We start from the raw sequence: 23,256 nt of genomic DNA, 5'->3' as shown, positions 1-23,256 counted from the left end.
GATTGCAATCAAGTAAGAATACTGCATATATTTGACAGATAAATATATTCTTAGTTCAGTTAAGGAAAAAGCAAACAAAAAAAGACTCTTCAACGGAACAGAGAAACTGATGCTATAGTACTATTCTTAAGCAGTTTTCTTCCAAGTACATCACAAAACACTGGAAAAGGCACAAAGTCCTTGAGACTTTCTATAGAAGACATGGAAACAAGCATCAACTACTTTTGAAATGCTCAAAAATAAACGAGCAACAGAATATAAAATTGTGAGATGTAACTTAAGGAGCATTTTAGTTTGAGCTAATACAATTCACACTTAAAACACCTGGAATACTAAAAACTAAAGAAAATCTCTCCTGGATTACACAAAATAGTGGCTTGAAAAGCTTTATTGCATCCAAATTCAGTTATTACTAGACAACCAATATGCTACTGAGTGTAAATTAACTTATGCTGCACTAAAATAAATGTAATTAAAAGTTGGAAAAAAACAATCAAAAGCTCAAAGGGGAAACCATCCTGCCAAGGAAGGACAGAAATAAACAAAGAAACTCACAATTTTCTTTGGTGCAAATTTAATTATTTGTATTTCTTTCACTAAATATTTGAATCCAATTTTACATTATCAGTTTCAAGAAAGGTTTAAAAACATTTTAAGTTTGTTTGGTTTTTGTTTTTTAATATCCCCCATCATAATGAGGTCAAGATGTCTCTTGTAGCTGAAGCAAAGAGGCCTCATCCACAGGCTGCCCTCAGTCAGGCAGCCTGTGGCAGATCCCAACCACCAGATGTCCTTCATTGGTTCAGCAAGCAATTTTAACCCATAAGCTCTCAAACCAGTCATGGCTGTTTCTCAGAGGCTTAGAACTCTTCACAACCTATGTGCTTATTAACATGGAGGTCAATTCCCTCCCCTCTTGCTCAACCTATCCCATCTAAAAAGTTTGCAGCCCTTAGTTGCAGTATTCTTGTCGTGAAATATATCATACCACGTTTCTACAATAGCAAATACAACATTTACAATTTCTGGCATCCCTGATGATTGTTTTTGGCATAAAATATGCCTGATACCACATCTTATCTTGTATCTGAAATCTTTCTACAACTGTTCTGCACACTGTAAAATAATGATATTGAATATTCCTCCTACAAATTCCTGTTCTTAAACTACCTAAAGACTCCCATTAATAACATTAAGATGCACAAGTATCATGAATAGAATGGACTTCTCTTTCGCTCTTTTAATGAAAAATTGTGGTGTTCTCTTGGCCCATGAAGCATATATTCAGCCAGATTTCTCTACTACATAATTTTACTGGGGCCTAGAGAGACTGTGAGACAGTGAGTACTAAAGAGCCTAATAGTAGGTCATGTGTCTTATTTAAGGATACAGAGCAGCACTGCAGAAAAAAAAAAAAAATTAATTGCTTCTAGTTTCAATTAGATCACCTAGCAAATTTTGTCTGTTTATGTGTGGCTATCACTTTTTGTTAGATTAGACAAGTTACTAGGACAGTGAGAAAATTCAGATCGAAAGCTAGTGATCATACAGAAGGCCAGTCATCTTTTTAAAGGCTTTCCATAACTGAAGTTTTGAATTAATGTTGCATCCTTCAAGAATCTTAAATATCTAGACTTCATGACTGACTTTCCATATAGCTGTGATATTCCATGCTTCTTTATCCATTTGAGATTGGATTCCTACGTATCCTTTCTTTTAAAGCCACAGAACTTGCTTTAGATCAAGTATTATATCATCTGATTATTGCAACTGAAATACAGATTTGAAATATATCCTGTTGTTTGGTGGGTTTTTCTCCTTAGAATAACATAGTGATTATTCTAAAAGAATTTGGCTATAATACAAACAAGACCTACAATATACTGTTATTTTTAAGACTAATACACAGTCCAAAGAAAGGCAGAGGAAAACCTAATAAAAAGAACACATTCATGAAGAAAGATATGTGTATAACCAGAATGCATACATTCTGATATACAACTTACAGAACAAATTAAGATAAAAGTTTGGTTTTCTTCAGAAACAGTTTGAACAGTACATTTAAACAGTACAGTTACAAGTGTCTCCTTTAAAAATCTATTCAGATAAATACCTTTCCCTGTGATATCAGTATTCCCCGTAGTGTATCAAACCCAACTGATGGTCCTTGGCCAGTTTCATCAAGTCTTCCTTCAAGATCAAACATTGGAATACAAGGACAAAAGAGTTCTGAAATGTGATGCAGCAGTAGAAGCCTGTTTCTCAATGAAATGATGGGTATTTCCTGTAGATGATTGTACTCCATAGGAACCTATAATAATGTAATTATACCCAATAATTTAGGATTATTCTGTCCTTTATTTTATTAAACAGAACAACAACTTAAGATTGGTAGGCAAATTTGTATCAGAAATTCAGGAATTGCTTATTCACAGTGTAAAAACTTAATATGGAATCCAGTTGTGTCTAAAAGATATGTACAGTATACATCTAAACTGAAAGCACCTGCAAGTATTAAAATACAACAGTTACACTATTCTTGTCATTTCAAATTTTACTATTCTCTTTATCCATAAATAAACACATTTTACATCCTGCCAGCACTCCACCCAGGCATTATGCATCATTATAATAGCTGAAAAACTGAATGTTCAAAAAACATTCTCAATGCAAAGCAAGCAATGATGAATTCACGTGGAAGGGGTGGAATACAAAATTAAAATTCCTTCCAATTTACTCTTCAGTACTGGAGTAACAACTGACTGAAGAATCCTTTTCACTGGAAAAAAACAATCTATCTTTGGAAATACAGAAGTAGAACACCATCTCCAAGCCAAATCAAAGCACACTAAACTGATACAGAGATTTAGAAAGGAAATATGTCTGCTTAAAGATCAGCAGCAAGCATTAGTACATTAAAAAACTGAATGCAGTAAGCCAAAAATATCACCTGTGTAGGAAGCTTTCCAGCATTAGCAGGTTTACTGGTTGACCAAGCTAAAGTATGTGCTGAGCCACAGGCAACTCTGTTGATCTTTTTACCCTGGAGTGCTGCAACCAAACGTGGTCTTTGGATGGCATTAGTTGTTCCATCTCCAAGCTGTCCTTCATCATTATCTCCCCAGGTATACACCTCCCCTAAACCAAGAAAAAAAAATTACTTCTGAAGATAGAAATTTGTTTGTTTGTTTTAAAATAAGCATTGTTGTTTTTAAATAAGCATTTAGAAATCATTTAACCAATTGAGACCATGGATAGTAATTAAGATTTCTAGTACTGACAGCCATCCTGATATCCTGCAGGTAAAAGTGAATGACACAGTTACGGCTGTACAGCAGCTAGTATTAAGTGCATCAATTTCCTCACAGTTTATATAATAAAGTTCTAATGCTGAACAGTAGGAAATGGTGGTGCAGAAGAATAACAACAGATACACCAGAAACAGTCTGTACTTCATAGTTTCATAGCAAAAAAAAAAAAAAAAAAAAAAAGCTAAAAAAAGAATTAGAAAAGACATCATTTTGCATAAGAGAAGAGAGTCTGTAGTAGCTTATGTTATTAGAGTGGACATTAAAATGGGTGTTTAGTGTTGTAAAATTGGAAAATACTTTTTTAAGAAGCAACTTTGATTCAGAGCATTCATTTTCTGCAACTATACCCTATTTCACTAGCATCTACAAAACAGTTCTGCAGACCTGTTACTTATATTCAGTATCTCAATCTACTTTAGAAGAAGCAATATTGTTTGTGCAATGCTTCATTTACCAAGTTAAAACACCCCAGGCAGTTCAGACAACCCTATAAAAAAAGCTAAATCCATTAATTCTACTCCTTGATCAACTCGTAATTACTTTTTGAGCTCTGTGTTTTAATTCTACCATCAGCATTTATGAAACTTAACTCTTAATTTTTATTAATTCAAAACCTTCAGTTGTTTTTAACTGATCACTGTAAATCAATGACATACTTTGTGCTCAAGAAATATGCAACTTCTGTAAGCCCAAAATACATATATGCACATAGAGGATCAGCATTTTTAGCAAGGACAGCCTACCAATATTCAACTTAAAGTTTCATTTTTTTATTCCCCCTCCAAATTCAGTACTAAGTAACGTTTTTAAATATTTTATACCATCTTCAGTGCAGCAAACACAGTGTAAAGACCCAGTAGCAATTGCAATGACTTTCTTTCCTTGCAGCCCCTGCACTTGTCGTGGTCTTCTAACATGGTCATCAGATCCATGGCCTAGGCGATGATAATCTCCTTTGCCCCTGCACAGAGAAGACAGAACATTTCAAAACTGAGTTTTAATATTAGAAAGAATGGAAACATGGAATGTGTCAGGTATTTGGCCTGTAGAAGTATTTATAAATAGTCAGGCAAAAATATTTTATATTTAGCAGAAACAGTACAGCTCTGACTCCAATTATTCAAAATGAATAATCCCTAGTTCATATGACATGGATGTGACTCTGCTATTACAATAAAAATACTTAATACATGGCTCCAGCTTGCTCTTCATAGGTCCTTTCACCACATTCACATGTGTTTTGTTGTTTTTGTTTGTTTGGTTTTTTGTTTGTTTCTCTTAAAAGAGTAAGACTCGAAGATTGGGCTTCTATCAGTTGCAAAAGCATTACCAACTTCAGAAACTGAAACTTCATACAGTTTGAGGATATTGCATGGAGGTAGTGTTTGGAAGGTATTTTGTTTTGCTTTTCTAAACACTTCAGTCTGGTAGTTGTTTAAACTACCAGAATTGCACAAGAAGATTAAAACAATGAACTAGATATCTAAGAATTTGTATAAGAAAGATTTTGATAATATATGAAAATATTATTTATGCTGTCATCTTCCAGACTGCATGACACTTTGAGCTTACATTTTTAGTGACCTCCTTTGAACTTCTGCATTTTACAGTGGCCAATGTCTTCAAGAAGTCTGTATTTACATCTCCATGACAAAACACCTTATTTTTTTCATGCAAATAGCACTACAGTATGCTGCTAGATTTTATTACCAATCAAAACAGAGAAACTCAGAAGAGTTTTCCATATGAGAGAAAAATCAGAGCAGTGAAGGCAGTATAACAGTAATACTTGTTGCAAAGAAGGTTACATCTAATGCTGTCCAAATAACTAATATAAAATACTTACCAGGTATATACTGCTCCAGATTTGGTAAGAGCCACAGAAAATTGTGATCCACATTCTACTTTAACCACTCCAAGGCCTGTGAGAGAATCAATCTAGGAAAATAAGAGCAAATAAAATAACAATCAATTATGAAAACTATAGTTTCATCAACCATCCTGTGTTTAGGCATATCTTACATACAATAAATTGTCTAAGTGCTGCAGTACCTATACACAAGCTTATGAATTAAAATGCTTACGTAGATCATCTAACAGAATTCCACTCCTTTCATCTTTCTATTATTTACTACTTAAACCCTAAAAAGAAGCTCAGATTCAGAAAACCATTGAAGATCTTAACTAATATTTTACCTGCAGCAATATCTATATCTCCTTAGTAGAAATAGTAAGGCTCTGTCTCCAGCTACTCAACACTAATTATTGCTAGCTCCTCTGACACAGATGTGAGTCTGCTGCCTTTGTAAAAATACTTAAACCTGCAATATGCTGTTCCTACTCATTCTGTTTGTGCCTTGCATCATTTTATCATCAATCCTATGGATTGATCACCAACAAGACTGATAAGCTATGTTCAAATTGTGTTACATCGTGCAATAAATAAATAAAAAACACCCCTACTTGGAACAGGCCAGTAGATTCTGTCTTTTAGGAAAGGGAATGGAGACACCTGCACCCATTTAAAGAGGTGCAACTCTGGATTAAAAATATAAAATCCACTGTGCATAGGTATGTAAATGACACTGATGTAGTTACATGTTATTCTCAACTACAAACAGTGCTCATCTCTATAACAATTGCTGTTATTCAAATTAGTTGGCTATATGGATTTTGTTTGAAATATGAAGATTCCTTGGGAAATATCTAACTTTTCAAAAGGAAACATTAAGGAAACAACTACTTCTGGAACCAGAAATGCTCTCCAAATAACAAAATCGTAAAACCAACTTTTATTCAGCACAAAAATTGACCAATCACTGTATCCTACAAAGCTCATTATTAACATCAAAAGGATCCTGATGTCCCCATGGTGGGTGGAAGTTTGCTCATATTAATGTATGTCTTCACTGATTTCCATTAATCTTACGGTTTATAAAACAGTCAAAAATATGCATTCAAATACCTTCATTGGCACTTTACAGCCATCACTGCCTCCTCTCCCAAGTTTTCCATAATCTCCATCACCCCAGGACCAAACTGTATCATCATCCGTCAGGCACAATGTCTGTGCATCTCCGCTGCCACAGGCTATGTCAATCACACGATAGCCCTGAAGAGCTTCCACCTGTAAAGCAATCACCAGGTTTCGTTTACAATAAAGACTCAGTCCCTTAGTTTCAGAAAAGAAGTCAAACCCAACTTGGAGAGAAGCATGACTACAAGTCCAAAACACAACAGGATCTTGCAAATGAATTCAAGTCAAAAGGCTTTGCTCTTTTCAAACCAATAAAATAACTACATGTTTCACATACTGAATTATTATTTTCACTTGGTGAACAATTTTGTTAATTTTTTTTTTTATTTTTAACCTAAAAAAAAAAACACAGGGAAAGTAATTCATACAAAACGTGTAAGGTTACCAAAGGCTATATTCTATTTATGTGTTCAGGTTCTCTGGTTTACTCTTGTGTACACTAAGCACTGAATACACTGCTTATTTTCAAATAGCCTCTTAGTATTTTACAATTTCACTGTTTTCTGAATTAAATCAACATCTTGACTTTTGAAATGCTGCCATCTAGTGATGATGTATGGAATTGAGATTCACAAAGCAAAAGAATTCTGATGCACAAAAACTGCACCCTCCTAATCCACATCCTTCTTGAAATAAGGGATTTGAGGAAGCCCAATCCATCATCCAAACCAGCATGGAATTTCACATACTTCAAACTAATCTACAGATTTGTTATTTTCATTCAAACCAACAAAATGGAGGCATGTTGTACAACAAAGTCGGGTAGACCTTGCTTTTGGGGGCAGGGGAATGCAAACATCTGATTACTTTCAGTGCAAAGCACTCCTGTGGAGGGGTGCAGGCAAGTTAATCCCTCTTCAAGATACCTTCCACCCCTCACCCAAACTGGAAGCACAACAAATCCATTTACAATTGGTACAAGTTATGTCCTTTACAATTACAGTGTTGTTGTTCAGCTTTTAGAGCTGCTGTTTTGTTTGGCAGGGAGGGTCAAATCCTCTCCAAAACAAATTCCTTATAAGCTGCTTAGTGATCTCTAGCAAAGTTTTGCAGCTCAACTTTTACTGCATTCTTACAAACCATTTCTGTTCTCTAAAGCAACCACTGTTTCCTCCTATTTTTTACAATGCAGAAATACTAAAAGTCACAGATCAGAAGTTAAGAACTGGAATAAAAGACCACACAGAATTCCAAAGGCTTCTTACCAGTTTAGGCTTCAGTTGGTCTTCACTATCTCCGTGCCCAAGGCGCCCGTATCTTCCCTTTCCCCACGTAAAAAGGTCTCCTGCAGCTGTAATACACGCACTGTGTGCTCCACCAGCAGCAATGTCAACCACTTCTATACCTCTCAAAGATTCAATTACACGGGGACGATCACAAGGGCTGAAATGAAAATACTTTTTGACACACCTTTTGGAATAGACAATTCACATAAACAAACATATGAAGAGCTTTGTAAAATGAGTACGAGGACATCTACCTCACTATTTACTTTTGTTCCAGATTAACATCCTCAAGATTTATGTTAAATTATTCATTCAATTCAAAATTTTAGAGGTCTATAAAAGCTGGAAGTATTTTACTACCTGTTCTACTAAAGCATAACAGGTTAAATGAAACTACAGAAACATTTCCATTAAAAGTTAAGCATTAGGAGTTAAGCATTTACCCTGGAAAATCAGTCTAATTTAATATACATTATCAAAATGTCTAGCATAGACTGTACTGATTTCCTCCATGTACTCGAGCATTCATTTTTCTTTTTATATCTGAATATTGTCTATAACAACAAAACTTCTTTAACACAGGTAACTGCAAGTGAACATCAGAAGCAGAATGGTAGTTTTGCTTCCTCCCTGAAGTGCCACATACACAGTGTAGATCCCAAAGGAAATCCACTGGACTTCAGCAGCTGCAGATAAGCTAGAAGATAATATTTAGTCACAGAAATCCAAGTAATTTTATCTGACAAAAATTTTGTGGTTCTGCAATTTGAAAACAAACATTTCTACATCACTACTTAACACTGACTTCTACATAGACTGTATTCAAATACATTTCAACTATTATAAATATCCATTCATAGTTTTGAAAAAAAACCAAAGCATTACCTTCGGTTTCCATGACCAAGTTTACCGTCTTCTGCTTCACCCCAAGAATAAACTTCTCCCTCAGAAGACAATGCCAAACAGTGCTTCCCTCCTGAGTTCACCGCAACTTTCTTTATAAACACATGCTGAATGGATTCCAGTAAAGTCGGAGTAGAAACTGACTCTGTTCCTCCAATTCCAAGCCTACCACCTGCTCCATATCCAGTGGCATACAGCTTTAGAATAAAAAATAAACTTTAATTTTGTTTATGTCTTGAAGAACATTCAAGAGAAGAATTCTTAATGAATGTATACTAGAATGGAATTGATGCAAAGGCCACCGGAAAAGTTTCTTATATGCCTCTATATCCTCCTTTGGAAATTTTGAGAACGTATGGATTAACAGGAAGAGGTTTTTTCCTTTCAAAATAAAAGTGGCATTGTTTTAAAGACTTAATTTAAGCAAGCAACATCAGTACATATTCTATACTAAGCTCCTGAATGTATGGAAGGAGAAGAGGGAGTACTCAAGCTTTCATTTCGGCCCTCACAGTACTATATAACAATAATCTAAGGACAAAGCCAAAACAAGTTGAAGCAGAGGTCATACTCGAGAGGAGACCAACTTAAGGCAACAAATTCTTCATTAAACCTGAAACAGAAACAGCTCATACTGCAAACAAATATAATCTAAGAACAACTCCTCCAGTACACGTATCTCTTTTCCTCTTACAAAGGACACTTACTATTCAAGGCCCCTTTCCTATTAGCATGATCTCTGCTGCATAAACATGAGCTTCTTTTGCTTTCAGAGATGACCTGATACACATCTAAGTAAATTTTTCATAATGACTTTCAGTCTGTGCTTAGCTTTAAAGCCTTCTGCTTTTTACCACCTGAAGAAGGTCTTTTGTCTCCAAAAACTGTCCACTCTTCCAACTCCACAAGCTGGTCTTGGAAGAAAGAGAATAATTCTACCTCTCAATGTAACTGTGACTTAATTTTGCTTATCAATTGTTCTGCACTCAAAGGAGCTCTTTCCCATTGCAATTAAAGTGAATTTTCAAGCCCAAAGATAAGACTCAGAAGCTGTAGCATGCAACTATTCAGTTTCACACAAAGAATTTAACATGAGCCTGCTTCAACATACCAGGTCAGGTGCACATAAATATGTTCTGGAAAAACAATTTTCCACACTACTTTTGTAGCAATACAATCTAACCTTAATCAAGGAAAAATTAAACACAGACATTTCTTGTCACCAATTTCAATCTGTGTTGCCAAAAAAATCAGACCAGCATTTAATAAAATGCATGATTATGTAAACATACAAATAAAATTCCACATTAGATTTTCAAACTTGTATTAAAGTTTTATAATAACTGATGAGCTCATTTGCACATATTCTCCATAAAAACTGAATTTGATATAGAAGGTTTTACACATTCAAAGTTTCTAACCCTGTCCCAATAAACCAGAGATTCTAGACTCCTATGCATTTAGTTTCCCTTATCCCATAAACATTCAATTACCTATGCTTGAAAGTACAATACAAGGAAGTTAGTACCTCTCATGTCAGGAATGAAAATATGGCTACATTCAAGTTAATTTGAGCTGTCAATGAGTAATGCATTTTATTTTAAATCCTAATGCTGATTTTGTGAAAATATCAAGAAACTATAACTTTGTGTAATAACATTACAAAACCACCTACCATCTGCAGGTGTCTTTCAAGCATTACTACTCTAGTTTTCTTTCTTCCATGGGACACACACAAACACAGATGCTTCTTTGTACTCTGTCCCAAACAATTCTTTAACTACAGTACTGCTTTTTACTCTGCTTGTCTATTCAAGAGTAATTTACCTCAACACAATTATGTCAAAAACAACATCATTAATCTGTCCCTTTTCCCGTGGTGAAAAATTAAACAAGGATGATACTGACTGTCCAGGACAGACCTGTTACAGTATATCACTAGATGAATGTAACTGCAACAAGAAAGCTCAGCTAAAATTCTGTACCTATCCTCAAACAAAGCTGCCATTTGTATCAAAATTAAGATATCTTCAAATTCACAAATCTGTTTTTTTCCCCTCTATACATTACACTAAATGATCCATCCTCATCACTGAGCATCCAAGTATCTGCAAATTAGATACTGCAATATCTAACTATCAGAAGTCGGCTCTGAACAAACTCAGATTCCATTTACATCTCTCTCCTGACAGGGAGAAATCATCACCATCACACCTTACTGTCTGTCATGTTGTACAAGACTCTGTGAGCATGTTACTTGTATTCTTTATTTTCCAAAATCTGACAACAGTTTTGAATCAAGAACTGAAATATGCATTACTAGTTTCAAGTATTTAATGCTGCAGTTCACTGAATTCCTCTGTTGTAATGGCAGAATTGGTATGGTTTCGTTTCTTTAAAATATATATATGTAAATGGTGAAAAACACACAACAGGATGATATTTTTACAAGGAGTCTAACAAACATTTATTGTATGCTTACCTTTCCATCAGCAGTCACTGCAAACAGTGTCTGCTCACCACCGATTAATTGCACTGGTCTAAGAGTAGCAAGAGCTTCACATGGAGTTGGGACTTTGACTTTTGCCCCTTCAATTCCACCAAGTTGTCCTCTGTGATTATGACCCCAACCATAAATGGTTCCACTGCCTCCAGCTGAAAGCGTCCAATCGTCAGGTCGTCTGTTAACATTCAAAATAAAGCATTATAAATAAGCTTAATGAAAGTCACAAAAAAAGTTCATTTGTACAACAACAAAGCATCACAAAACAAAATAAATGATAGCTGAAAGAAGTAACCTATTCATCCACTGGACAAGCTGTTCGTCCTGTTCTCTCTTAAAGACATCATGGCATTCATGAAGAACATCCATATTTTCATTATCTGCCATTAATTCTCGAATTTTCTTTGCTACCTGTAAAATATTTTGCATTAAACAATGTTATTCCAAATATACCATATTCCGATTGCAGTTGGCATAAAATAATTCAAACTTCAGTCTTTTAGATGCAATGCTTTTCTAAGTTCCATAAGCTATTTAAAATATTCCGGCAATACCTCATCGAGGAAAAGGCGAGGTAATGGTGTCCTTTTATCAAGGGCCACAGCAACCCTGGATGCCATACAGTATCTTCTGAACCAGGCCCATTTGTGTGTCTCAGCACAGCAAGGGAGAGTGTCCAACTCCAGATCACAAGCAAGAGCCACAAGAACCTGCAGACAAAACAGATTTTAGAGCTGCAACAGAAGTAATAAAAACTAACACGCATTTGATGTAGCAGAACAGCTCATAGACCAGTAGGGCATCAACAGTCTCTGAAAATGTAAAGTGTGGGGGACATTAAGAGCTATCCACCTACATTATCCTCACTGATGGGGCAGCATCAAGTGTATGCAAGCTGATCTCACACAGTTATATGTCTAAGTTTCCTCCTCTAATACAGGAATTTCCACAGTACACCTGTGACAAACATTCCTAGATTAATTGCCTTTTCTCTATCAAAAATGATATGCTGAACATTTTACCTTCTATTTCTAAACTAAGTATCCTTCCTCCAATTAAATCAAGTAATTCAGTGTGCTACTGGCAAAGACAGTATATAATGGATTACTTCTGCCCTGGAAAACCTTTTACATATTTTAAGAACTTCTTTTCTTTAAGACAGATACATCCTTTTACATTTACTACAGGGGAAGCTTTTTTTTTTAAGCCTTTGTATTCTTGTTGCTCTTCTCTAGACATGCTCAGCATATTTCTCTGTACTTTGAAGTACACTGCTCAAAATAGAAGAGCTCTCCTTTTAAGATATTCTTATTTGTTCCTACTTGAGGTAAGCAATACCTTCAGGACATTTTAAAGGATTAAAATATATAAATATTCCTGTTAGGACAATTGAGATATAAATTGTCAAAAGTATAACTGAAGCTGTAGTGTACTACACTTCCAAGATATTGTTCTTAACTACCTACCTCAGTCTAGCTAGGTATTCCTGATTTTTCTATTTACATATTTGGTTCTCATTTTAGAAGTAGTACTCCGATTTTATCATTGCTCAAACTAATCTTAGTGACTTCAGACTAATTTTTCAAAATCCAATAAAAGCAGCCTTTTAGATGAAGTTTTTCTATCCGGATGAGGTGATCTAGTCACCCAAAAAAAAAAAAAAAAAATCGCAAAAAATTTTACTCATGAATTCTTTACTGATTGTATTCCATTACCTTAAAGAAAGGGCTGTGGAGTAGTTGTTTGCCACCTCTCACAATAGGGTCTTCATAATCAAACTGTCGCTGCAATGCTTCTGGAAGACCCTTTACCAAAGCAGCTAAAGCACTCCCTGTAAAACTCTAGAGAAATCAGAGCAGTTGAAAATTACACTGTGTGCTATAGGAAGCTATTTAGATGGCCATGATAAATCATTACTAACTTCCCAAACCATAGTTCACTTTGTGAAGCATCAGTTCCATCCATTTCCTAATACAAAAGTATTTCTATCATCCTTGACAATTCCAAAATTACATGGATACAAAACTGGAAGTAGCTTTAATTTTTTTCTAAAACAAAACCCCTTTACAGAGATTTGCAGACTCAAGTAGGTTATTCATTTGGCACATTTCCTATTTTGTGGTTACCTATAAAAATCTTGTAAATAAAGGCCAACATTTTTAATGCTTCACAAACATCTTAGTGAGAAAAATGTTAGAAAAGAGCTTCTGTGCCCTCTTACCAAAGTTCGTGCTTCTCCATCATTGTCCCCAAGAATCCGGTTGATGTTAATAGACTGGCCAAATTCTGTTGTGAGCAGTTTCCGTAGTCTCTGCAAAGCCCACATTCTATGGCCAGCAGCTAAAGAAGCAAAAAGCACACAATACCCAGAATTACTTTAAACAATAATTTTAACTTCAAAAAAGTAGATTTAAAATTAGGACTTACACCTACCTAAGGCACTCAGTTGAGCACAAGCTGCAAGAGAAGCTGCCAAGCGAGGAACTATACTCCTATTGGAAGCAAAATTTAAGCGAAAATCCAGCAAACACGTAACCAAATCCATTGAGGGACATGAAAGAATGCAACGATCTGAGAGAAGATCTTTGGGGCCTGCAAGAAATAAAAAGAAAAGGTAAAGAAGATTTGACGATTTTACTGAAATTAGAACAGAAATAAAAGCAGGATCTGCTGAACAAACAGTTCCAGTCTACAGTGCCAGTCTATATCTGAGTTGGTCCACCTCTCTTTGAAGGAACTGGAAGAGAGAGCCATCTTCATTACATACAATATCTTGGGTTATAATGGATCCACACAAGGATCACTGAGGACAACTCCCAACTCCACACAGGGGAACTTAAGAGTTAAACAGTCCATCTAAGAGTATTATCCTAATGCTTCATGAACACCAAAACATTTAGGGTCATGACCACTTCCCTGAGAAGCCAGTTACAGTGCTTGACCACTCTCATCTCAGTGAGGAACTGTTCCCTAATACCCAATCTGAACTACCTCTGCCTCTCGCTTTAAGCCATACACTCGAGTCACACCAGTCCCCATATAATTCATTCATTAATGAATTCATTAGGGAAAATACATATATTATGTATATGTATATCACATATATATTATGTATATGTATATGACAGGAAGTAATCTCCCTTCACAGATAGACAAACGAGAGCAACTACAAAACATTTTTCTCTCCCCTATGTGCACCTCTCAAGACTCTGTTGAAAATGCTTGCTATATATGAAGGAAAACATTTTCTTAGTATGAATACAAATGAACAATTAACCTTTGGCATGTAAATATTTAAATTACATTGGTAAATATACTCTCACCCTTCTATAAATGAGATATATTACTTTACCTGCAGCTGGCATGATAGGATAAACAGTGAATCGCCATCCCCATCCATTTACAGAGCCATCACTGATGAACTTCCACTTTAGTTCATCTCCTGGAATTCGCAGCTCACTAGACCAATCTGACCACTCACGACCTATTACAGTAAGTAATATGAACATGTTCACATACACTGACCGAGCCAATCCAATCTACTCAGCAATAGTAACTTCTCTGTATGGTTATTTTAATATTACAAACATCACATAAACATGTTCCAAAAGAAAAGTGTATGACGAGCACATGTATATACCTATAATGATGTTATATAACCAAAACACAAGTCTTAAACAGTTCAATTACCACTTCTATTGTATGTTTTCAGTGCTTTTCATACCACTTTCAAAAGACAATTATGAGCTCTTACTACAACCCCACTGTCCTGTTTTCAAATTATCTTTTCATATTACAAAAATATATTAAAGTATTAAGCCTTAGGTCTTTTTCCAATCAAAAACAGCTCAATAATAAAGCACATGAAGACGTGCATGTGAAACAGGTTGGGGAAAAAGATATTCACAGTAAAAGCTCACATTATAGTGTGTCACATTAAGTGCTGAAAAATGTTAAGTACAGGTAGTACTACTTAGATTCTCGCACATGATGTCACAGATGGAAAGGTAAGATTTGATGAGATTTAAAATACTCCTATATCATCTACAGGAAGTCAACAGCGCTTAAAAATGAAAACATAGACAATGGAATAAAAGATGTAGAGAGTTCATGTAGAGTCAGGTACATAGACCAGAGCAGAAAACAGAAAGACAGAGCCTAGATTCTATTTTGGGCATTCAACAGAAGAAGAGCATTTGTCTTGACTGTAAAAAAAAAAAAAAAAAAGAAAGAAAAAAAAGAAAAGAAAGCTCAAATTTCTGCAACTATTACTTGAAAAACTCAAAGGATAAAAAGTATCCTCTTCCAATTGCTTTCCAATTTGCTCAAAAATACTTTGATTATGCAGAAAATAATACATGGGCTGTGAGCACTAGAAACTATTTTTTTGTTTGTTTGTTTGTTTTTTTACATTCCAACTGCTCTTAGGAAAAATATAACAACATATATGTCCAAGAGTCTATATATTCAAAGATTCAAGTTCACTTTTGTATGTCTGTATATAGGTCATCCTTCCTTTTTGATTTAAAATGGGACATCAGTTTGTACGTTTTCCTCCTTTTTAATGGCACATCGCTCACAAGGACTATGTCACAGTGGTACATTTCATTCAATGTTTAACAGTAAATCACACAAGACACTTTTGAAAAGCACCTGATCGGACGGAAACAATTCTGTTGACACCATCCATGATGGTGAGTGGATCATGACGCCGCTCTGTAGAACACTGGCGATCAAATTCTACTCTCAGTCCCTCAGCACCTAAACAGCAACAAAGAATTTACACACTTCTACAGAGCAATCAATCCCACAAGCAAACGCAGTATTTTAGAAATCCACATGAAATCAAATGCAATTGTTTGGAAGCCGTTGTGCTCATTAATAAAAATAGAAATGTGAACTTGCTTTGGTTTAATGACACTGTTTCTAACTTCTCTTTGAAAGACCTACATTACAGGCAACTCACGTGAATCAGGGCTAGCATACAGAAGATTACGTTCAGAACATTCCCAATTGAAGTTGCCATAGCAAAAAATGTCTATTTACAGTTAAGACAAATATCAAAAGGTAAAGGCAAGAGAGAGTTTAAGTATCAGTACTAGCAGAAGAACTAGATGAAAATACAGCACAGAAGGAAAAAAGTATTTCCTAATGATCAAGGCTACATGACGAGCGTTCAATTACTGACCCTGAAAATGACTACAGTCATTCTCAGTTTCATAAATGAACAGAAAACAGCAGTAATACATAGCTGCAGAGATGCAGTGTACAGAATTCAGTCACAGGACCCAAACTTGGGTAAATGTGTATTTCACATGACTGAGATATTCATGCAGTATACAAGTGTTTTAAGGAACATTTTATTACAGCAATAGAACACATGATATGACCTTAAAAGTTCAATACATGTTTTTGTAAGCTGAGAAAAAAAAATGTACATATGCAGGCTTGCAAGTACCTGAGTTTTAGCAATATAACTCTAGGAATCCTATACCTGGTATTTTAACTGTGCCACTAGATGATGTATCATCAGTATATGGATGGCTGCTTTCTACCACAACTGGCTGCGAAGAGAGGCGGCCACTTTGTGAGTCAGTTGCCACATCTTCTAACTCAGTAACACACAGCTCCAATAACATATCAGCAACCTAATTCAAGAAAAACAGACACACACCTAAGAATCAAGCTTATGAAAACAGTGCATGGTTAGTCCAAGAACTCTAAGCCATCATTCTTTCTCACTTAAAAGAAAAAAAAAACATGTATTCTGATTCATAAACTATCACATTCATTCAGAATATGAAAAAAATTAAGTAAATGCCAAAGCAACTAATGATTTCCACTGCAGAAAAACTAAATTGTAAAGCATAAACCAATAGATTAGTGAAATATGTAAGCATATACCAATATGCGATATTAAAATGTATTGTTTAAAGAGAGAACTCCAACTAATTTTTGAAGAACAGTTTCAAACAAAAATTCTGATTGAGTAGGGAAAAAAAGTTTTTAATTTATTTGTTAATGCTTGAACAATTCAAAAAAATGATATATAAATGCATGTATTTAATTGGAGTAGGAGGGATACGACTATATCTCAAATCCATAATAGAATATCATTGATACATATGATCATTACAAGGAATTTTAAGATTTGAAAAAAAGATGTTTAATAATTTCTGAAATACCACCTTGTTACTCTTACAGCATCTGTTAGAGTGGTCTCGCACAATCCTGATTTAATAGAGCAGATACACCCTAAGTTGTCATTTCTTAAAGTACAGCTGTCTTGTCATTTATATCATTAATTAAAAAAACCCTCAGAATTCTTAGCAAACTTATTATTTATCTTTTTGATTAGTGAAAAAAGAAATACAAACAAGAGCTTTGCATAATCACTTCCAGTGTTTCAAAGCAGACATTATGCAGTGCAGAGCCATAAATGAAATATGTCATATGAGCATCTTAAGACAAACGCATCATTACTCATTAGAAAAATATTAAAGAAACATTAAACAACATTCAGTTCATTCCCATAAGAAGATATTATACGCATTATATCCTGTTGCGTAGCTTTTGGTAGCCAGTATTACAGCATTCATTCAGTTTGTTAGTTATCCAAGGAGAACTCACACCCGTGAACATTTTGCAAATATTTCTCAACTTCTTAACTTGGTTGATTCAGCTTCATGGTTTTCCAGAATGATAAATCATATATATGATTTATATATGAAATTATATATGCATATTATGGAATAAATATCAGAGATATTTACATTTATTTCAAATAATATATTCATGAAGCATCTTCAACACAGTCATTAAGGTTCAGATGCATTAAGTTCAACTCTAATTTTCATGCTTACTAATCCTCCCAGTATATGAAACTATACCTCAAATAGATAAAAATATTCCAGAAAACTAAAAATATAAAGGACATAGTTAAAAATGCAACATAACAAAATCTGACCTGTGGGTAAGCTGTGCCCATACCAGACAGAACAGCTGAGAGAACATCTCGTCCCTTTTCACCTGCTCGGTTGGACACAGCAAGCTTTAACAGGTCAACCATGACTCGTGTGTCATCTGGGACTAATAGACTAGTAAACTCATCCAAGTATTGAGGTTCTGGGCCAGACACTTTACTTTGGCTTTCTACATCCTACAAAACAAATTGCAGAAAGATTCAGACAGGGAAGATGAAAGAGGAATCTCATTGAATATAAACGTATTAACTTGTCTGAAGAAGTTTCATAGTAGTTTAAGACACAATTTGCAATTCTGAGACTGCATTACGTCAAAATTTATCTAATGTTAAACCAGTTTCTCAAGTGAAAAAGCTTTCCTAAATTGAATTCCTTCAGCTTCAGAAAAAAGAAAAAAAACAAGTAGCAGTAATCACCCAGTCTCTAAACATACTTTAAAAATGCAATCATTTATAGAGTAACTTCAAATGATCTAAAACAGCAGAACTGTTCAGTAAAAGCATTATAAGGACTTAAGTTTTAAGGAAGGCATTGACAACATTACTTCTTTGGTTTTTGTCATGGTTTCTGCAATGATGCTGGCAGCTCCAGGATCATCTGTGACTGGAATGAAAGGACGGGAAGAGGCAGCAGCAGCTGAGGGAGTTACTGCAGATGGTGTCACAGCATCTTCTGAAGAAACAACCTAGCCAAAACGAATAAAAGTAACAAAGGCTGCAATGAGTGTAACAAATCCTTTAGGAGTGTATTTATTTTTCAGAAGGGTTTGTGTTCAAAGACAGCAGCGATTCAAAAACAGTCATAAATTCAAATACAACAGATTATTTCCCTGTTTTTCTAGCTCCTATTTTATGTTCCTAACATGATAAGTCAGCAACGACATCCACATACTACAAAACATACATAGTAAAACATCAGTGTCCGCAGTGTAGTCTGCAATGCAAAAGACAACCCCATAAATACATGTCAAATTAGCAGTAGTCTGTGAAAGAAAAGATCTACAGCAGCAAGTCTTCTTTATGGTTCTACTAGCAGTTCAGAATCAAGGGAGTGGAAACCCATTTAGGTTCTTCTGTCTACATTAATTAACATAAGTTTACAATGATATTTCATTAAATAATTGTTAAATAGTCTTTTAATCCAGATTTTTAATCAGTCTTGTAAAATTACTTTGCTATCTGATCAAATAACAAGCATTTTAAAATCAACTTTAAAATGCTACTATAAATCATAATTGCTGAAAGTTCAAAGTTATAAAGTATCCACTCCATAAATTAGAGCACGAAAACAACTGTTTAATCTCTGCTACTTTACCACCAAACTAAATACTATACAGCATTTTTCAGCTATACTCTTAAACAATGTTGGAAAAAACTCATTAGACACTACCTCCCCTCTCCTGTCCTGCCACGGGTTTGGGCTCAGCCTCTCTTCTATATCACCTACAAGCATGCATTCATCTCCACTTGCAGGGCTTCCTGTAGAAGTAGCATCTGATGGGGGGGCTGGTGATGAAGAGGGACATTCTACTGGTGCAATCATACTTGCAGGCATCAGTGCTCCAACAACTGCATCCCTGAAATCATTTAGGACAGATTCATATAAGCCTAATTATACTCCTTTGTTGAACTAGAAAAAAAAAAAGCTTAATAAAATAAGCAAAGGTTTCCATAGGCAGAGTTTAGCTCCATTCTCAAAGTTAAATACTTAAATATTATGTCCTAAGGTCATCCTATTTTACATGAGCTCTCCTCTAGATAAATTTTAACAGCAATACTTTGTTCTCTATCAACAAGGAACAGTAAAGTTTTATTATTCTTTCAACCCTGTTCCCTGCTGCTGCTTCTACTACACCTATTGTGACATATTTATACCCCTACTACACAGCATACTTGAGCATTCCTGAATAAATGTTTCTCCCCAGGTAGTGAAGGCTTCTTATTCTAAAGGAATCTAATATGAACATCAAAAGAAAATTTAAGTGATGCTTGGCCCTATCCTGAGAAGTCCAAACTCGCAAAACCATTTACAGCTGACTCAAGAGACATTGAAACATGGTACAGTATGACATATATTGCTCTTTAAAACAAAGGAATACTTGAATGCCTACCTGGCATACATGATTTGTAATGCCATCAGAATATGAGATAATGCCTGCTGTTTGGCAACGTTCCCATCAAGCGACAGGAGAATCTTAGCAAGGGAAGGGCGATTTGGCTTCAAACTATTTGCGCCACTAATCTTGTTACTGGCAGCAGAAGAATCTGCATCTGAAGGAACACCTGAAGTAAGGGGGGGGGGGGGGAGAAGAGAAAGCAATTGTTTCTGTTTTAGTAAAAGTGTACTACGTAATCAGAACTTAACAATCTAATTTCTTGGTAGATCATTACAGATTACAGAGTCATAAGATAGTTGACATTGGAAAGCACCTCTTGGTCCATCTGCTTCAATCCCTGCTCCAGCAGAGCTTCCCAGAACAGGGCACCCAGACCCACATCCAGGCAGCTTTCAGAGGTGCCTCTCTGGGAATGCTGTGCCAGTGCTCTGTCATACACACAATAAAGTGGCTGTGAATTTAAGCCTAAAGGACATTTTTAAACTGCAGGTCCTACAGTTACAATACTGGAATCAATACTGAAGCTTTTCAGCAAATGCCTTCATAAAATATTGTTCCACCTTTTCACTTATTCATGAAGAATGGGATAACAGATATAAATATTTTAGTGATTGGCATTTAAAACAAGTTTTACTTAAACAGAATTTTTTCAAACAACATTAATATTAATTAGGTATCCTAAAAATACTAAATAAATATTATATATTAGATTATATATATAGTTCTTACTCTCTTTAAAATACAGTTTTCAGAGAAAGCAATTAGCAAAATGTTTGGATCTTTTATGTTCAATATGAAACTTCTTTGTCTTTTCTCAGTAATTCTTAGTCACTTACTTTAGAAACAAAAGATAGCAGTAGCATAAAAACTACAGCATGAGATGACATGTAACAAGGCCAGTATTACAGTAGCATCCATCTAACATGTCCACAAAGCTCTACTTTATATTAAAAGACTAAGACTTTGCAGCGTTTGATAAAGTATGTTGCACTTTACTTTTGAACAAGCCCTTTATAAATCTACATTTACAGGAAGAGGTTTTGTTTTATTTGGATGGGGGTGTTCCTCATATTGGATGCTTTCTGATCTTTTGCTTGTTTGCTGTCTTTTAGTTTTCTTTGAACTTTCTTTTCGTACTCTTCTATCAACTGTCAAACTACACACACACACAACTACTCTGGCATTAAAAAAAAAACTGTAAGATGATGTCTACCAACCAAGATAAGAAGCACCTAAAGGGTCCCTCGCCGTCTGAAAAAGCACTGGTTCATGAACAGATGGTGTAGCTACATCCACTGTTGTCCATGCTACACTGTGGGAAGATCCACAAGCAACCCGGGTGATCTTCTGGCCTTCCAAGCCCTGTACAAGAGTGGGCTTTCTATTGACTGTAGTAGTTCCATTCCCTTGTTGCCCATGGTCATTGTCACCCCAAGCGTAAACCTGCCAGAAGACATTTCAGTTCATTAATTCACCTCAATGATTGCCTCATTTTTTTTTCCTTACAACTCTTACAGAAAAATCTGAGCAATTTGTATTAATAATCCAGGATGCTTTATAGAACCTATTGCTTCGATTTATTTATTTTTAAATAATGCAGGTATTGTCATACGTTAAAAAAAAAAACAACTAGGTAACCCTTTATTAGGTGATTCATAAATCACTGCAGATTCATAAATCATCAGCTGATCAATGTTCAAAGTGAACAACTAAATTGAAAGAGTCAATTTCACAGTAATTACTGCAGATATCTGAATCAACACACCACAATAATTACAATGCTGGTTAACTGCAGAAGAAGCTTTCCAAACATTATAACTATTACTGAGTTTTAGGAGTGAGAAGCAGAAAACAGATCATACATATAATCCACAAACTAGGAAAATCTTACAAAAGCTACTAAGGTGACATTTAAAGTCCTACAGTAATATGAATGTATTTTAGTTATAGATTTAATCACCATTTAATCACCACTGATGCTATTACAGTCTTGTTTAACAGTTTGTTTCTTTATGGATGGAGGAAACAGGGGAAAGGAGGGTGATAAGTAACATACCTGCCCAGTGTCAGTAACTGCTAGACAGTGGAGGGCACCTACTGCCACATGCACGATCTTTTTGCCCCTCAGTCCCTCCACGACTTGAGGCTTTCGTACATGTACATCAGTGCCATGGCCCAGCCTGAAGTAATCTCCCTTACCCCTAAAACAGACACAAAAATAAAAGCAAAATTCAGGACAATTATAGTACTCACACTATTCAAAATTGGATAAACAAAGGATAATTGCAATTCTATGACCCCACTACATTTCACCTCAGTCTAGAACAGGCATCAATTATGACTTTTCATACATCTGCAGTTATATGGAATTTCATCTGTTGCAGATACACTGAAATTATAAACGCCTACAAAACTGATTGTTATTCTTTTTGGAGCTACTTATACTAACAAGGATAAACCCAAAAATAACAGATCCTTTACCAAGTTCACTCACTTGAAAAAAAATATGAGAACTATCGTGTATACAAAATTGAGATTCTTCAAACTGTTGCAAGCCTCAGTATAGGTTCTCAATTTATCATAATCTAATCTTATAAAATTGTCATACAGAAAACAAACCACACTAAAAATATGCCATAGAGAAAAACGGATGTAGACACCTTAAAATGCCTGTGAATGAAGAGGAAAAAGGTCAATATTTCTTTTATTGTTTTTTTAGTAACCATTCACTCACTTCTGCAGCTCACCAGAACCAATTTCTCAAAAAAAGTAGCTCGTGCTGGAGGTGAATGTGACATTCTGCCTACCTAAAGATGTAACATAGAAGTTACAGTTTTTCCCTCAAATCAGTACAAATTTGTGAAGATAAAACTTAAGAAGCACCTCAGCCATCATAAGGTGCAGACATGCACAGGTGAAACAAAACAAAAAAACCTTGCCATCCTGTAATGTCATGAAATTATGCAAGAATTTTGCAAAACATACTTGAAGACTGCCAAATTCCCCTTCCTCTTACTCCTTTCATCACCACAAGAACTTAGTAGAGGGGAAAAAGAGAGAGACAAATATAGTTTCTAGTGACCAATGATGAATGAGAACTCTACTAAAAGCTTTTCTCCCGTTTAATAAGACTTTTAAAAATATAAGTTTTGTGGATTTCTCTATATTATTCATCAG

The 23,256-nt window shown here is 35.2% G+C and overlaps 1 protein-coding gene across 4 annotated transcripts in view; it reads right to left on the bottom strand.

The window, feature by feature from the left end:
* The window catches only part of HERC2 (HECT and RLD domain containing E3 ubiquitin protein ligase 2), a 105,989-nt gene that overhangs the window by 12,744 nt on the left and 69,989 nt on the right, over positions 1 to 23,256 (bottom strand). For 3 of the 4 annotated variants that reach the window (XM_031596186.2, XM_031596187.2, XM_090126730.1), the window contains exons 64-85: positions 22,136 to 22,280; positions 21,297 to 21,522; positions 20,074 to 20,245; positions 19,353 to 19,539; positions 18,508 to 18,648; positions 17,948 to 18,139; positions 16,475 to 16,628; positions 15,634 to 15,741; positions 14,333 to 14,464; positions 13,414 to 13,572; positions 13,202 to 13,320; positions 12,696 to 12,821; positions 11,535 to 11,690; positions 11,276 to 11,391; positions 10,960 to 11,158; positions 8,460 to 8,674; positions 7,554 to 7,731; positions 6,277 to 6,438; positions 5,158 to 5,249; positions 4,133 to 4,272; positions 2,951 to 3,138; positions 2,114 to 2,311 (exon numbers count right to left, since the gene is read on the bottom strand). In XM_031596186.2, the coding sequence (XP_031452046.2) occupies positions 2,114 to 2,311; positions 2,951 to 3,138; positions 4,133 to 4,272; positions 5,158 to 5,249; positions 6,277 to 6,438; positions 7,554 to 7,731; positions 8,460 to 8,674; positions 10,960 to 11,158; positions 11,276 to 11,391; positions 11,535 to 11,690; positions 12,696 to 12,821; positions 13,202 to 13,320; positions 13,414 to 13,572; positions 14,333 to 14,464; positions 15,634 to 15,741; positions 16,475 to 16,628; positions 17,948 to 18,139; positions 18,508 to 18,648; positions 19,353 to 19,539; positions 20,074 to 20,245; positions 21,297 to 21,522; positions 22,136 to 22,280 (3,505 nt within the window). The remainder of the gene's footprint in view (positions 1 to 2,113; positions 2,312 to 2,950; positions 3,139 to 4,132; positions 4,273 to 5,157; positions 5,250 to 6,276; positions 6,439 to 7,553; positions 7,732 to 8,459; positions 8,675 to 10,959; positions 11,159 to 11,275; positions 11,392 to 11,534; positions 11,691 to 12,695; positions 12,822 to 13,201; positions 13,321 to 13,413; positions 13,573 to 14,332; positions 14,465 to 15,633; positions 15,742 to 16,474; positions 16,629 to 17,947; positions 18,140 to 18,507; positions 18,649 to 19,352; positions 19,540 to 20,073; positions 20,246 to 21,296; positions 21,523 to 22,135; positions 22,281 to 23,256) is intronic. The other variant, XM_031596188.2, reaches the window with a different exon arrangement.

Source organism: Phasianus colchicus, chromosome 1, assembly GCF_987193195.1.
Source record: "Phasianus colchicus chromosome 1, bPhaCol1.hap1.1, whole genome shotgun sequence".
NCBI classification, from domain to species: Eukaryota; Metazoa; Chordata; class Aves; order Galliformes; family Phasianidae; genus Phasianus; species Phasianus colchicus.
The sequence above is the reverse complement of the archived record's forward strand: the minus strand, read 5'-3'. Positions and strand labels throughout refer to the sequence as shown.